The 17279-nt window shown below is 38.5% G+C and overlaps 2 protein-coding genes across 3 annotated transcripts in view; one reads left to right on the forward strand and one right to left on the reverse strand.

The window, feature by feature from the left end:
• The window catches only part of LOC108431367, a 44584-nt gene extending 37402 nt beyond the window's left edge, over window positions 1–7182 (reverse strand). Inside the window, exons 1-4 of one of the 2 annotated variants that reach the window (XM_037544408.1) lie at window positions 7070–7182; window positions 4937–4946; window positions 4611–4898; window positions 2768–3109 (exon numbers count right to left, since the gene is read on the reverse strand). In XM_037544408.1, coding sequence (XP_037400305.1) covers window positions 2768–3109; window positions 4611–4898; window positions 4937–4940 — 634 coding nt within the window. In that variant the 5' untranslated portion in view covers window positions 4941–4946; window positions 7070–7182. Of the gene's footprint in view, window positions 1–2767; window positions 3110–4610; window positions 4947–7069 lie in introns of both variants that reach the window. The other variant, XM_017704451.2, reaches the window with a different exon arrangement.
• A 2147-nt stretch (window positions 7183–9329) lies between these two features.
• Window positions 9330–15646, forward strand: LOC108431369 (butyrophilin subfamily 2 member A2-like). The gene is made up of 4 exons (XM_037543934.1): window positions 9330–9443; window positions 11098–11442; window positions 11998–12624; window positions 14928–15646. Exons 1-3 carry the CDS (start codon window positions 9392–9394, stop codon window positions 12018–12020), a joined length of 420 nt encoding a protein of 139 aa, XP_037399831.1. The 5' UTR covers window positions 9330–9391; the 3' UTR covers window positions 12021–12624; window positions 14928–15646.
• The last annotated feature ends 1633 nt before the right edge of the window (window positions 15647–17279 follow it).

The following is a 17279-nucleotide window of genomic DNA, read 5'->3' on the forward strand; positions in this document are numbered from 1 at the left end:
CTGTGTCTTAATCCTGTATATTTCTTTTAGGTATCAGCACTGGGCAACAAAGAACTGTTATAAGTCGACTTGGAGAAAAGCATCTGTTAAATGCTGTAAACATGAATTTAAAAACAGATTCTCTCTCATAATTCTCTACTGGTAGCATACCCCCCAGCTTCCAAAAAAAAAGACTCATCAAATTTATATGATTCATGTGAATGGCATGTTTATCATTCAAAATGGTGAATTTTGTTGAAACGTTTGTATATGTGATTAAAAACAGCAGCATAATTTTAGTTTAATATAAGCGTTGTAATTTATTTTGTCTTGTTCAGAGAATTTCACTGAATTTCATTGAAGAATGTGTGATTAAATGAGTTTATCATGAAAACATGTCTGGTAAAGTGTATCATGGGTGTATATTTGTGTTTTCCCAACAGTCCCAGGAAAAAAGTCCTTAACTGACACTGGGTTGGGAACATAATTGTACCTTGTTCTGTTGCAGTTACTTACATTTTTAAGTTGGGACTCCATACACTCTGTTGAAAAGCTGCCAGTATTTACCTGCTGTCTTGGAAAGTGAATGTAGTATATCTTTAAAACTCATTTAAAGCACACTGTTGGCCTTTAAGGAACGTTTTATCTTTGAGAATACATTTACATTGTTTGTACATTGTGGGACAAAATATACCTGAAAAGAAAATCTTTCAATACTGTATTCTAACACACCTGTGTCAAATATACAGCAACTACTATCTCAACTTAGTTTTTACAACTTAGACACTTCACCTACATTTATGTCTCAATTTATTTTCTTTACACAAATGATGTAACGATCATGATCAAAATGGGATCATATTTGGGGCAGTCGTGGGCTGGAGGTTAGGGAACTGGCCCTGTGACCGGAAGGTTGCCGGTTCAATCCCCAGTGCTGACAGTCCATGACTGAGGTGTCCTTGAGCAAGACACCTAACCCCCAATTGCTCCCTGGGTGCCATGGATAGGGCTGCCCACTGCTCTGGGCAAGTGTGCTCACTGCCCCCTAGTGTGTGTATTCACTAGTGTGTATGTGGTGTTTCACTTCATGGATGGGTGGAATTTCCCCATTTGTGGGATTAAAAAAGTATCACTTAAATATTAAGGGCTATTTGTAAAGGCCATTATATTATAAACAAATTCAGGTTTGTTTATTTTAAAATATTATAATAATCATGCACTTCATGAGTTTCTTTATGCATGCTAGACCAAGGAATACTTGAAACTTTGCTGGACAGTGGGTTCCCTGGACTAGTTAAAAATCCCTGAACTAGTCTATGCAACCCTTAAAGTATATCCCACAGAGGAAGGTGTGCAACTATTTAAAAAACAAACAAACAAACATGCAAAAAAACAGCTGACCAGATAGGTAACAGGCCTTTAAAAATAATGTTCAAAATTAGGCATTGAAAATTAAAATATTTACTGAAGGACTTAAACATAGAAAATAAAGAATGTCTCTTACCAGTCTCTTACCAGTTTTATCTAGCTACAGGACAAATCAGCAATACCTTGCAACAAAAAATGTACTTCATAGTGGATAACGCTGGTAATGCTGCAAGCATACAATATTTGAGTTACTTAACCAAATATCAGAAAAAAACAGTTTCAGTGGCCACGTTGTTAAATATGAAAAATAGTGTTCATCTAAATATTCACAGTTATCATCCATCCATCCATCCAAGCCACTTCTCCGTCAGGGTCGCGGGTCACAGTTATCAAGCGATGTTAATTCTATTGTTGTTATTACCAAGACTGTACGTTGGCCGTTAAATTCTAATTAAAATTTTTCTTTCCACTTTGGTAAGTCACAATCAACAGGACTGGATGTGTTTAACAATGATTTATTTCTGCTTACTTTAGAGGCTATACTATGTAGGTTTTGAGGATTTGGAGAACTCTCTGTTGGAAAAGTGTAATTGCATATGGAAAAATATTTTGAAACATTGTTTATACTCCAGATGCCTCTCCTAAGCCAATGAATCTAATGTTCCAAGCAAGTTGCAAGAGCATTCAAAGATAACTTAGTTAAAGCTTGGTGAAAGACGTGTCTTCCGAGGAAGTGAGTGAATCATCTATTACTGCCATCATATCAGCATCATTATAATGTTATTTTTGCATTTGAGACCTAAACATTGAAAACAAATTTAGATAAAAAAAACAGATTGAAAACAAATTTAGATCCTGTGCCTAAAATCAAATACTTCCATATTGTACTAGCTAATTTTAGTGTGTTTACACTGGAAAATGAAGCGGGATGTAGTGAACTGTTAGCTGAAAAATAATAAAGCGTAGAACACTGTTTGTAGGCTGCTATACAAAGTGGAAGAGAAGGAGCCAAGAGAGGACACTGCAGTTTGAAATTCCAAATGGTAGTTAGATTTTCATTTTCCTTCAACAACTGCATGTTTATGCAACATTTTTATTTTATTTTTAAATCTAAATATAATGTATATATCTAAAAAATTTTATGAAGTTAAATAGGAATGCTATTTTATAGCTAACTTTACCTTGGTAATGTATTGTAACTGCTAACTGTTTCAGTGACATAAAGCATTGTAATCTGTCATTTCTTTTTAGTGCAAAACATCAGATATGACATGACAAAAAATTAACTCCAGACTCGAGAGTGAAGTACATATTATACAGTGTAAGAATATAGTGCACAGTTTTCAAACAGAAAATGATCAGCATGTATATGGCTTACTGGAATAATGACAGTCATGTCACCATGTACATGTTAACTTACCCAAATGTATTTCCACCGTTGTTTGAGCTGAAAACTCCCCAGAGAGCACTTCACATCTATACAGGCCTTTGTCCTCCAATTGAAGATCCTTCAATCTCAGTGAGAAGTTTCCTCTTTGGATTTCTTCTGGACCAAAGAACTCGACTCTCTCTCTGAATCTCTCGTGGGTAAAATCCTCCTGGACCTCACCCTCTTGGAAGACCAGCACTGTAATGTCTTGATCCACTTTCGTCCATGAGACCACTTCAAGCAGTTCAGGCGGGATATGGGAGTCTATAGAGCAATTTAGAGTGACGTCCTCACGCGCATACGCAGATACTGCATGACCTCCAATCAAAAACTCTGAAACAAGAAGCAACTGAAATATTACAGAAGTCTCAAATCAAATTATACAATTTCATAATATATCTCAAATAAAATTTGTTTGGCAATTCATTCAGCTAATTTTGACCAAAGGCCAGTGTACATCCTGCATCTTATGTTTTGATCAGAAGTGATAATCTGTTTATCCCAGTGAAAGAAACAGAAAGACTACGCAGCTGTCTAAGGATTACCGTGCACCAGACAAGAAGCACAGTACCTCAAGAAAGTACAGCTATAGTTCATAGTGTCACAGAAAAGCACAGATAAGCAACAAGCTCCAGCTCATTTTATAATCTACTCTTTTTTCATACTCTAATTTAATGGTATAAAAATTTCAACATAATTTAACACAGATGTTTTATGTACAAACTCAGTTCCAAATTAGTTGGGACAGTATGTGAAATGCTATTAAATACAGAAATCAGTGATTAGTAAATTTTGTTTGTAATTTGGAACTGAAAACAGTTCAATAAATATATGATGTTATCCCTTAATAGCTTTATTGTTTTTCTGTAAATATATGATCATTTCCAAACATGATGCCAGCAATACATTTCAAAAAAGTTGGTACAGGCACATATTTACCATTGTGTTAGATCACCTTTCCTTTTAACAACAAAGAATGTGACTCTCTTCAGTTATACAGGTCTTTAGCGGCTGTACAGGTCCTTTACTGTCATATCTTGCACTTTATAATGTACCACCTGTTTTCAATGTTTTCAGGAGACAAGCAGGCCTGCTGTTATAATACAAGCAGAATGTTTCTTGGTGTTGAAATAAGTATGGACGTCCCCAAAAAAGACAGTGTACAATAGGCAGCATGTGTTTTGAAATTGTTCTACAACTTTTCCCAGATTGGTGAACTTCTGCGCATCTTTACTTCTCAGAGACTTCTGCCTCTCTAAAACACTCTTTCAATACCAGTCATGTTAATGAGTTGCTGTAAAGTTACTGTAAAGTTGCAAATTACTCCTCCACCTGTTTTTATTAGTATCGCTTACATTTCCAGGCTCTTGTTGCCCCATCCCAAGGTTGCTGAGTTACTTAAGTTCCAACTGAGTTAATGTTTTTCATGACATGGTAAAATGTCTCACTTTCAACATCTGATATATGTTCTATGTTCTATTGTGAATGAAATGTGGGTCTATGAGATTTGCAAATTATTGCATTCTGTTTTTATTTACATTTTTATATTTACACAACATCCCAATGTTTTTGGAATTGGGGTTGTAAATCAGTAGTGTAAAGACAACTAGGCAGTCTTTCTAAGAAAACAGCTCATTCTGGACAGGTTTACTAGTTACATATAGCAGCTAGCTAACATTATGCTAACATTATCCATTCTTCCTGATCATTCTCCCGCTAGCACTTTCCTGACCCGGAAATTAATTTTTATATAGATCTCAATGAAAACATCTTGTTAATGACTTTACAGTCAAATTAATTTGCAGAACACCATATGTGTGTAAGTCTCACCTACCGATTTCAACTGATGTTTTACCAGTTTCCTGTTGACTGTAAACAGAACAGTTGTAAATTCCTGCATCTTTAGTGGTCAGATTTGTGAGCAGGAGAGAGAAGTTTCCACGTTCGACCTCCTCAGTAAAGAAACTGGCTCTTCCACTGTAGGCCTGGTCCTGAGCCTCTGGTCGACTTTCTCTGTCTTGGAATAAATGTACTAAAGTTTCAGAGTCTGTTCTCTTCCACTCCACTTCCAGCTCTTCCAGTGGTAAGGGGGCTTCAACATAACAGGGCAGTATCACTGAGCCCCCCAGCTCCACAATCAGAGGACGTGAGGGGCCGAGCACATGGAGCCCTGAAAGAAGAGCAAACACAGTGAAATGAGTAATATTTTTTACTTTTTCATTTCTATTCACTGCCAGAGAAAAGAACAAACAATGTAAATGTACCCTCAGATGTATGATATGGTCATTAAGGTCTAATTGTTTAAATGTACACTACATTCACATTCCCAGTGAAGAGGGACTCAACATTTTAATAGAAAATTAATATAAAATGCCAGGAGTCGGTACAGGATGTATGGAGTCAATGCAACTTATGCAACAATATAGCTGCAACAGAACTTGATAAAATTATGTTCCCTAACTAAAGATAATGAACCCCAGTGACAACATTTGTAGCCTGACTGGAACAGTTTTTTCCTGAAAGTGTATGTAAAGTGTATGTAAATGTATGTAAATGATTATTTACTTGCACTGTATGACATTGTGTGACAAGCAGTCCGTATAGGCATATGTGGTGTTTTTTAAGCAAACTCTGCAAGACACTTCTCTCACTTCACTTTCGTTTTCATCATAAAACGCACTTTGAGAGTATAAAACACACTCTACATTTCATACATACAAAATCTACATTGACCATTTCTATTTCTTTGCCTTTGTTTTTTCCCAATTGACATAAACATGCACAAAACACATCCTTTGCTTTTTAATGAAAAAAAAAACATGTCTCTTTCTTTACTTTCATTTCCTTGAAAGGGATAAAAAAGCACTGGGATTATAAAACACACCCTGGCCGTCTTGCCTTAATATACATGTCTATTAATTATTGAGTCAAAATGAATTGAACGTGACACGTTAATGACTGTGTACATTTTACTTGCAGGTAGGGTGACCACCTCCAGGCAGACAAAATGTGGGACAAGTACCAAGTTTAAGTGGGACGATGTGGGACAGACGTAATAACTTTAAGCTTAAGATATAATGTCTACCTAATTTACCAAGAAACATTTATTCTTGCCTTTCAACCCCACTGACCAAAAGATTAAGATACTACCTGACCCAAAAGATAGCCCAAAGTTGCTACGGTTTAAAGCATAGGCATATACAAGACAAAACAGTAATTTTGCAACATCTTGTCTTTATTGGGACTATCAAATTAGTCAACTGTCCAAAGGACCAGGCATTATGCAACTAAAAGTATGGTCTCAGTTTTTTTATCAAATTCGACTTAAAATACAAGGCACAAAAAAAATACCAGGCCTTGCCTATTTAAGTTCAACAAAATAGGCCTAACCTGTACAACGTTTTAACAATTTTAGTGCAAAATATTAGGCCTAGCCTATTTCAGTGGTAATACGGTAAATAAGGTAAAATAAATGCTCGTCACTTCTGCTGCAGACATTTCATGAAGCTTGGGGTCATTTGATTTAATGAAAAATTATTGCATGGATTTGCATGTTTCTTGTTGTTGTGCTCTTTTTCACCGTGTCGCTTCACATCATATTCTCCGCCATGCCTGACAGAAAGACTGCTTTTACATAAAATGCAAAAAGCTCTGTCTGCTTCGCCACCCAGCGGTCTTAACCAAGAGTATGTTGCTGTCCATCCGCTACTGAAACCGCATCTTCTCTTTTTCGTGGCCAAACTAGCCATGGCTGCCTAGCCTGACCGAACAGCGCGCGCGTTGAGGAGGCGTTTGTGCGCATGTCAACAGCTTGATTGAAATACGACTCAGTCTATCGACTACCGCTTTTATTGCTGTCCTCTGAACTATTGAACAAAAGTCAAGCGTAAACCTATCCACGGTGTTTTTTAGGTAGGGTGGAATGAAAAAGCGGGACAGAATGCTCAATTTGCGGGACGCGGGACAAAGGGTAAAACTGCTGTACAGTGCAACGTAAAGCGGGACAGGTGGTCACCCTACTTGCAGGTTATAACTTCTGAAAATGCGCGTCTCGCAATTAAACCTCTTTAAAATCTTTGTTTTCTCTTCCAATATTCGACTGGAATGCCATTTTATACACAATTACTGTATTACTGTGTCTCAGAGAGCATGTAAGGTCATGTTTTTAGGAGAGCAGAAGGCGGAGGCGCATCATGTGCCTCTTCAGATTAGCCTGAATCCAACATTAGATTCACTGACGCAGCTCAGCAGTAAATATAATCGAAAATGAACCGTGTTTAAATCACTGCTTACCGTCACAGATGAACAGAACTCCTAAAAGAAAAAGACAAAGATTTAAGCTCATCTTCACATCCGGGAAGAACTTCATCTCGTTAGACGAACTTTTTACTTTCACTTCTCAGGCTTGGGCGGGACAAAGGGCGGCTGTCAATCACTCGGCGACTCGAGCCAATCACGTAACAGCTACCAGACTCTAACGAGCCAATCACCAACAGGAATGAAGCACTGAATTTTTTTGTATTTTTAGTCTTTTTTGTACCAAAGTATATTTATTATGCAATTTATTAATTAAACCAAACACCAAAAAACACTTTCAGCAATCAGCCTGATTGCAGTTCCATATCTGACCACACAGTTGCGCTTTCATCGTCTGTAGTCTAAACCGCTCCGTATCACCTCACTCACTCTGTGACATTCAAAATTTGCAGCAAAGCACATAGTCAGTACTTTAAGACCTGTACACAGTAAAATTAACCTTTTTTTTTATCTGCATAATTATCCTGTGAGTTGGAGTGTTTATGGTACGTTCTGTGATTCCTGCATTCATCTCAGCATGTTAGAGTACCCAGCAAACACACAACATTGTCACAACCTCATTGTTCAGTAAGGGTGTCAGATGGGATTATAACTACATTTTGGCAACTTAACAAAATTCCATGGAGTTCCATTCACAACGTAGGCCCAATTAGGCCGGGGTCAAATTTACATTTTAGCCCCATCTGCGTTTTTACAGGCTGTCATCGCCTCGCATTGGAGAAGGTCTCAGAGAGAGGGTATCCACCAGAGATATACTCCCCAGACAGCATAAGTACACTGATTCAATGCTGAATTACAGCTGCATTTTGTTGTTTAACATCGATGATGGAAAAATAACCTACATTCACCATTAAACAGATCTATGTGGTACATATCAGTTAACAACGAAATTCTGACACTGAATTAACGAATGACTGAATTAATAAGGATGATTTCTGGTTGAAGTGAGAGGCTTTCTGTGGCAAAGGCGGGGGCACAGCAAGGACATGTAGCATTAATATTATAACGGACTTTTGTTTAAAACGTGCTTAAAATATATGGATTTTTAACTTCATAAATGTATAAATGGCTAAAGACTAAATGTTTAGGAATTTAAATGATTTAAATTATAAATAGGAGTAATATTATTACTATGTAAAAGGCCCAGACTTTGACTTCTTTTAGTATAACTTTAGTCAACCAACTATGTTTCATGAGTCTTACATTTTCTGATTTTTAACATTCTTAGCAGACGCTTGACCTTCTTGGTGGAAGATCCTGGTTTTGAATGCTGCAGTAAGGTCCAATGGAGGTATTTCACTGAAGCTGCTAGTATTTCATTGAAGTTGAACTACATTTTCCAGCACCACAGCTGTTTCACAAATCAAGCAGCTTTTTCAGTAGTGAAGCTATTTTATCGATGTTGCGGTCTCGGTTGCCGTACTGGCGCCCCAGAGATCCACACACCTGTGTCCCTGTGGATCGATCATTCTTATCATTCTCTCTGTGAAACTTCACGCATCCTCTTTGAATGACACGGAGATGTAGCCCCCGATAGCCGTGTAGACCACCCTGCCTGCGATTCTCCTTCAACAAAACACTGACGGCTTCATCTGGCTCTTTACTCTGGATCGATATGAAACTATAACTCCACCAACTCACTGCCCCTAACCTTCAGTTGAGCCTTTAGCCACAATATTGTGACCTTTCCTGGTATTAATGCTACTTTAATGTCGTAATTCTAGACCTTTTTTCTCGAAATAGTACAAGTTTTTTTTCTCGACATATAACGACCTTTTTCTCGAAGTCTACTATTTTTATTTTTAACAGTGGCCCTAAAACGCTGTTGTAGCCCTGGCGCTGAGTAGTGAAGCACGATCCGAAGTTTCTAGAGTCGACTCCGAGTCTCGACTCCTGCCGCTGGAATCGACTCTTCTTCATTTTAACCGTGATAGCGCCAGAGCCGGTGATAAAGACACACAGCAGAGAGTAACTATCCTAAATGCAGTTTACCCAGTTGTCAAAACAAGCCGCACAGAAAACTAAATTACTGAAACACACAAAAACGCAGCTCGGCAGTTTTACTGAAGCGCTTAGAATGCAGCGCAGGAGTCAGTCGAATCAGTTAAATGATTCGGTACGGAGACGGTTCAGTGAGTTTTAGCGCTGTGTTCCTGATGGTGATTGGCTAGTTAGAGTTTGGTAGCTGCTTTATGATTGGCTCCACGTTATTGACAGACGCCCTCTTTGTCCCACAACTAAAGTCTGAGGAGTGAAAGTAAAAAGTTCGGCGGTACCGCGTTCGTTCCAGATGCGAAGATGGGCGTAATTATTTTCCTTTTTCTGTCAGGAGTTCTGTTCATCTGTGAGGGTAAGCAGAGATTTAAACGCGGTTCATTTTCGATTACATTTACTGTCGAGCTGCTTCGCAGTGAACCGAGTCTGACGCCCTAAAAAAGTAAACAGCACTGATTTATTGGGTTAAAATATGTACAACGGTTTCTCAGGAATAAACATGTGACACCAACACAGTCTTTTATTTCAGCTAAGGCAAGAATTTAGTTAATATATTTTATTCATGTGGAACCGACGAACCCATCAGAACTAAATGTAGTCAGCAATGGTTTAAACTCCAAGGCTAAACTAAGGGAACGCCCTCTGCCCTCCTCCTCAAAACATGACTGTAAATGCTCTAAGGAGGACTAATTTACCCTTAAACAGCTTGTTTATGTTGGGAAAGAAATCGGGGCTCACATTCCTTTAAGAAATGACTGGATGGCGGCATGGGGCAGATGGACCCCGTAGTGGGTGGAGAGTTGGAGTTGGGGTGGTATCAGGAAACTGGTGGCGCTGTGGCAGTTTGTATGCGGTCAGTGTGTGTGTGTGTGTGTGTGTGTGTGTGTGTGTGTGTGTGTGTGTGTGTGTGTGTGTGGTGGGCTTAATAGTTGACCAGTGCGTAAATGTAAATGTTCCCTCAAAGGTACAGCAGTGTTTTTATGGTAGAATTGTGAACATTAAATAAGTTTTTTCCAGGTGAAAAGTACGTATTTATAACTTTTCATAACCTGATGTTTTAAAATGGAATAATAAAATAAAAGCCTGGAGATGAGACGGGGTGTGTGGAGTCAATACAACTTAGAAAATATAATTTCAGTGGATTATGGGACAATAATAGTACAAAAACCGACTAAAAGGTACTGAGATGTACCATGGAGGAAAATGAAAAGGCTGCAATGGCTGTATTGGAAATAGTCTCCTATATGCTACTTGTGTACCGATTCTGCAGAAAGTGGTAAATAGGATGCAGAACTAATAACCCATTGAGCGACATGATTTTTTCCAGTACGTCAAAGATACCCGGATGATATACAAAATATTCCAGTACACAGCTGACTGCAGCTGTTTTGGAAAGCTGTGCCTACTGACTTATAACAGTTAATAGCCCAGTTTCAGTCTAATTCATAAATGAAATGAAAAGGAAATGTGACCTGCTGATTTTTCTGCTGGTCTTGAGGTGGATTTTCTTGCTTGGTCTATTTAATAAAGCTAGAAATAAACGTATTATTCGGTCAAACTAGCTCATATTACCAGCTACAAAAACTATATAAAAAATCCTCCATTCACTTCATGGTTTCGAAACTCAGCAGGCTCACGTCTTGACTAAAATATATCCGTATGTGTTTTCAAAGGCACAACCTGAAAAGAGCTGAAAAGCAGCTAGAGATGGATGCTGAGCAGTGAGTGATCGGAGGGCTTAGGAATTTCTATAGTACAGAAAATGGCTTTTGTCTCATACTGGATGCTATACTGTTTAATGCTGATGAAGAGTAGCATGCAGTCTGCAGTATGTGGTATAGCAGTATACCATTTCAAATGCACCCAGTGCCACAAAAGAAAAACTCTGGTGTGGATTTTAGAAACTAAACCAGGTGTTAATAAAGTCTTATATTGCTTGTACCCTGAAGGAGTATAATTTACCTGGACAGCGCCCTTTTTCTGAAAGTGTATGTTTGCTCTTCTTTCAGGGCTCCATGTGGTCGGCCCCTCTGGTCCTCTGACTGTGGAGCTGGGGGGCTCAGTGATGCTGCCCTGTTATGTTGAAACCCCCATACCACTGGAAGAGCTGGAAGTGGAGTGGAAGAGAGCAGACTCTGAAGCTTTAGTACATTTATTCCAAGACGGAGAAAGTCGACCAGAGGCTCAGGACCAGGCCTACAGTGGAAGAGCCAGTTTCTTTACTGAGGAGGTCGAACGTGGAAACTTCTCTCTCCTGCTCACAAATCTGACCACTAAAGATGCAGGAGTTTACAACTGTTTTGTTTACAGTCAACAGGAAACTGGTCAAACATCAGTTGAAATAAAGGAGATTAGTGAGTGAAACTTCAGTCTAACTTTGTCTCAAAACTTAATAATCTTCTGTAGACCAGTATTTGGACTGTAAATAAAATATATATTTTGTCGTAGCTGAGCTGCTATAATGCTAGGTTTTTTCATTTTTTTCCCCACCTTTTTACTGTTAGTGCCACTTATTGGTGAGCTCCCACACCATTAATCAGTGAACCCTCTAAATCTAAAGTGTTTGTATCCATTTAGACAAAGAATAGAAATTTGACACATTATAGTTTTGAAATATTGTCACCATTTTTACTTGGGATGCATTGATACAAATTTTTTCAGATTAAGTACAAGTACATATTTTTAGTACCTGTCAATACTGAGTCCAAAACCATAACGAATAACCATTGGCTAAATAATTAAAATCTAGATTTTAAAACAGTATATTAGCTAGTTATGCTACAGTTAACTTGAATTGTGTAGCACTGCATTGGAGAAGAGTGGAGTTTGTGTCTCATTAGAAGAGCGTTTCTGCACAGCTGCAAGTAAAGTACGTGTCATAGTTTTGATCCTCATTTGTCTTTTTTCAGCAACAATCTCTGTAGCACAGTGATAGCAGGAATCACAGCCGAGGAGTTGACTTGTGGAATTTTACATCTGAAGCACCAAGTACTGAGCAAACACACTGAGAACCTGAGCAGTGCTGCCAACACTGTGCACTGAAACTAAAGCAGGTGTATAGACTGTGTACAGTCTATGAGCAGGCAGACAATATGGTCTCTCTACAGCCTATTTTACAAATACAGTTTAAAAAAGTAATGTTTACTTTGCAGTTCTACTCGTTTAAAGTAAGGTCAGCAAATACAGATTTAGTAGGAAACATTCTTCAGTTTTATTATATTCATACAAAGTTTTCTTCTATTCCTGTTCCAATAAACCTTCAAAGAGTTAATCAGGTAAAACTGCCAAGTAAAATTCCAAAATACTACTTATTGCTCATTTAAGATTTTGATTTGTTTGAATGTTGCAACCACTTCTCAGTTTCTTTGCTAATATTAATGCAGTTTGTATGTCAGAAAATTACATTGTCTTTGATTGTAGTATCAAGTTTAAAATGTCATATCTTGCCTCAAATGCAGGACTCACCAGTACATAATCATGAACTACAGGCGATACAGTCTACAGAAGATGCTCCTGCTCCTCATGTGTCTCAGGAGGTAAGATGGAGCTCACATTCTTCATACTATCAATTTAAGACATTGAATAAAAAGGATTTCAGACAGCTGTTATTTCACAATTGACCATTTGGAGAGTTCTGAGAAAATCTCATCTCTCTCAGCTATTTTTGCTGAGTCAGTCGAACTATCAATGCAGGCTGCCGGGTAGCATTCGTAGCACGTGTGCTAAGTAGCCTAATGACCTGAGCAGTACAAAGGAAACTTCAGAAATATATAGAGAACATTTTTATTAATCAAAACAAATCTGGCTTTAATGTTCAGTGCAAATATACCTATTTGAGAATTAATAAAACATGCATGTAGGACAATTTAAAGCAAACAAAAAAATCTTTAAATCATTCATTAAACAAATTAGTTCTGGTAGGAGTGTGTGTAAATTTGACATAACAGTTCAAAATTAAAAAATAAAAACTTCAATGATTTGTGGTTAATTAATTAATTATTGATACTATCTATAATACCATTAAGATTAAGATTAAGTGACCCTTATTAGTCACTTGAATTTTCATGAATCACAAACAGGGAATTTCAAACGTCTGTAAAAGCAGTTAAATCTACATGTTTTTTCTTTAGGCGCCATTCATTAATAAGGGCCAATGTTTTTAATCATACGTGATCGGTGTGAGTAGCAAAGTTAATAGAACCTAACTAGTTAGCTAACTGAACATTTTGTGCAACATTAGTATAATATTTAGTAGCTAGTATAATAATATTAATATTATTTTTTAGCAGACATCATAACCCAGATTGTAACGAGACAGAACCAGCCAGACGCTCATAGCAAAACATGAGAAATGAGGCTTTACTTGTAAAGGGGTTTGACAATACTTAGTCAGTAAACAGGCAGTCAAACTGGAAAAGGCCAGAATACTGAGAATGACAAACATAAAACAATATCAGGCAACAGATCCAAAAAGGCAAGGTCAGGAAGTCCAAAAGTACACTCAGGAAAACATGAAGGCAATATAAAAGTCAGAAATACTCAGTAGCTCTACGGGGAGAAGCAATACCTCTCAAAGAACTTATTCTAAAGCCTGGGCTTAAATACTAAGCTAGACATACTCATATGATACACATAACAGGTGTGACAGGTTAGTACTCAGGTGAACGGGAACAGTGATTGATGGATTGTGGACATGTGATCTCCCAAAGAGATAAAGTTTGCCTCATCTGAGAACTAGTGTAACTTCCGAGTTTTGAAAATGAATTTGGTCTTTCATAGAGTTTAAACTTTTTTCAGCTTAAGGAAGGAAATAAAAACCGCACCTTTCCACCATCTCTTAATATAATCATTTGGAACAATTTTCTGCCACCGCCGTTCTCACTGCAGCTTTGTTATGGGAGCTCTGTCAGAGCTTGTCCTTCATTTGACAGAGGACATTGTGATTGGCTAAGAGGCATATCATTCACAATTTTGTAATTCGTTTAATTGATTAGCTGCTTGACTGATTGATTCAAACATCATAAAACATTTTCTCCACTCTGTAAAACAAAAACACAGTTTTTCTGTATGTCTAAGGGTGCATTTATACTTATAGTTTGGTTCTCTTGGTCTGGACCAAAGCAGAAAATGATACCTTGTTGCATTTAAGCTCTGGTTTGCTTAGTGTTCACACTAGTATATTTAGTATTGAACCAAAATATGTAAACAAAAGTCTTATGAGTAAAAGGTCACAACTGATTTGACAAATGGTATAATGTACAATAACTGTGATAATGCTAACCAAACTTTATAAATCGTGCTGTTCTGATCTACCAGGACTTGCTGGTTTTATTTATGTCTTGTTTTATCTGTCTTGTGATATTAGAACTATAAGCCACGAGTCTCCCTGCATTACCTTAGTTTTGCATGATGCATAGCAGGCTGAAATCCCTGTTACAGCCTTGAGTCGCTTCCTGCTCTTACAAAATAGAGAAATGTTGCTACCTTAATACATGGGATAATTTATATGTGCAGTCAAATCTACACATTGAATATTTTATAATGACTGCAACATGCCTCAGCCTCATTTTAAAACCAAAACCATTCGAGAAGACAGGCAGTTCATTCTGTCTTTGGTCCGGTTAGACATCTTTGGTCTGTATTTCATTCATACCTCAAACGAAATGCACTTGAGCTGTTTTGAAACAAACTGAGGTAAATCTGCCAAGAGGGTCTATGTATTTGGTACGCACCAGAAAGGCAGTGTTCTCACTTGCTCTAATGACCAGCGCTAACAGAGTAATCCAAACCAAACCAAAAGTCTGAACAAAAAATATTTTTTTGCATTTTTTTTTTACAGGTATCGAGGAATTATTGTGTCTTGTATGCAGACCACCTACATGAAGACATGTTGGGTTTGGAGCCACCTCAAGGACACAGACGGATCTCTGGTTGTGATTAATATCTGCTCAAAAGAACGTTGTGTTTTATACATACAGAAAACCCAAGCAGGTACTGGGCCAACCAAAGACACTGATGCAATCTCTACTTGGACATGATTGTTCAGTGACATGGAAGAAAATATGAACAACTGCATTAAGAGCATTTAGTCTCTAATGCTGGTACACTAAACTTGCCTTTCCACTACCATGCCAGACTCATTGCTGTGATGAGTCATTCACCACCTGAGTAATATCTTGATGCTGTCCCATAAATTGGGGATAGAAAAATACTGCACAGGGTGATAAGAAATATAAATTTGCACATAGTAATGTCTGTAAAATTTACAGTCATGAAATCATGAACATGCTAGCCAGAAAAGTCACTACACCACAACGTTTAATGCAGAAACCTTTTTTTTGCTTTGTAAGTAGCCTGTGCTGTGGGAAGTTAGCGTGACACTACTAGTAATAATATATGTTTACATTTGATGGCAGCTGTAATTTAAACAGCATGGGGAAGAATTCATACTAAATTGAAAAGCAATCAATACAGTACAAAATCCAAAATTCAATGCACATAACATTACTTTCATAGTGATACGCAGAATGTGTGTCAGAATGAAAAGCAAAACCTCTATTTCACAGTCATTGTGTTGCTTTATCTCCATCCATCCATCCATTATCTTCCGCTTCTCCGGGGTTCGGGTCGCAGGGGCAGCATCCTAAGCAATGAGGCCCAGACCTCCCTTTCCCCAGCCACTTCCATTAGCTCTCCAAGGGGGATTCCGAGGTGCTCCCAGGCCAGCTGGGCGATATAGTCACTCCAGCGTGTCCTGGGTCTTCCCCGGGGTCTCCTCCCGGTTGGACTTGCCTGTGACACCTCACGAGGGAGGCATCCAGGAGGCATCCTAACCAGATGCCCGAACCACCTCAGCTGACTCCTCTCGACGTGAAGAAGCAGCGGCTCTACTCCGAGTCCCTCCCGGATGACCGAACGTCTCACCCTGTCTCTAAGGGAGAGTCCAGACACCCTGCGGAGGAAACTCATTTCAGCCGCTTGTATTCGCGGTTGCTTTATCTCTTCACAGAAAAACACTAGAGGACGATTCACATTTAAAAGACAAAATAATTAATTCACATTGTGAATGTACATACACTATATGGCCCAAAGTATGTGGACACCCTCCAAGTGATTTAGTTGTGGTGTTTAGCCACATTCATTGCTAACAGGTGTACAAAATCAAACTCATAGCCATGCATTTTTTCCTTAGACAAATATTGGCAGTGGAATGGGTCGTATTGAAGAGCTCAATGACTTTAAACACGGCATCACAGGATACTATTTTTGCTATAAGTTTGTGAAATTTCTGCTGTGCTAGATCTGCCCCAGTCGACTGTAAGTGACATTATTGCGAAAAGTATCTAGGAGGAGCTCAGTCATGAAGCGACAGACCACACAAACTCACAAACCAGATCTGCAAAGTGCTGAAGAATGTAGCTCATCCTCTGCTGCATCACTCATGACCCTCTGGAAGCAACATCAGCACAAGAACCAGGGAATACAGGCTGTATACAAGCCTAAGATCATTATGTGCGATGCAGGCATCGGCAATGGGCAGTGGTGGAAATGTGTTCTCTAGAGTGATGAATTACTATCCAGCAGTCTGATGGACAGATCTTGGTTTGGCTATGTCAGGAGAGCGCCATGTATTTGGATGCAAAGTGCCAACAGTAGGTTAGTGGAGGAGGGACAATGGTCTGGGACTGTGTTTCAGGGTTTGGGCTAGGCCCCTTAGTTCCAAAAGACCTTTTAGTCAATTATATGCTTCCAACTTTGATGTATGTACACTCTACACCTACTGGTGTTCTGATGAGAGCACCAGCACAAAGCGGGAGCTTGTGTCTTAACCTTAAAGGTGTGATCCCCATATCACGATCACATGAGCCTGTGGACATAAAAACAACAGAGGTGTTCTCCATGAGAGTGCCTTTGGAAAGATCTTGCAAGAAGAAGTTGTACTTGCTCTCGTCAGCAGCCCTTCTCTCTTTTCTCATGAATGGCGGGGAAGTGGTCTTCCCCTTGAACCTGTTGCACTTCTTTCCATGTATGTACACATGTAAGGCATCATGTATGTAAGACTATGTAATAATAACTAACAAATTAATAACCACAAATAATAACTGTGGGTTGCGAGGTTCACATTTACGTTCGCGGGAGGGATATTTACGCACGCAAATTGTGGGTTTTTTTGGGGTTTTTTTTGCGCTCA

The sequence above is a fragment of the Pygocentrus nattereri genome, chromosome 13, assembly GCF_015220715.1.
Source record: "Pygocentrus nattereri isolate fPygNat1 chromosome 13, fPygNat1.pri, whole genome shotgun sequence".
Classification (NCBI taxonomy): domain Eukaryota; kingdom Metazoa; phylum Chordata; class Actinopteri; order Characiformes; family Serrasalmidae; genus Pygocentrus; species Pygocentrus nattereri.

Coding starts and splice junctions, on each gene's coding strand:
- LOC108431369 (XM_037543934.1), top strand. CDS start 9,392: ATGGGCGTAATTATTTTCCTTTTTCTGTCAGGAGTTCTGTTCATCTGT. Junction 9,444..11,097: donor AGTTCTGTTCATCTGTGAGG/GTAAGCAGAGAT, acceptor CTCTTCTTTCAG/GGCTCCATGTGGTCGGCCCC. Junction 11,443..11,997: donor AGTTGAAATAAAGGAGATTA/GTGAGTGAAACT, acceptor GTCTTTTTTCAG/CAACAATCTCTGTAGCACAG.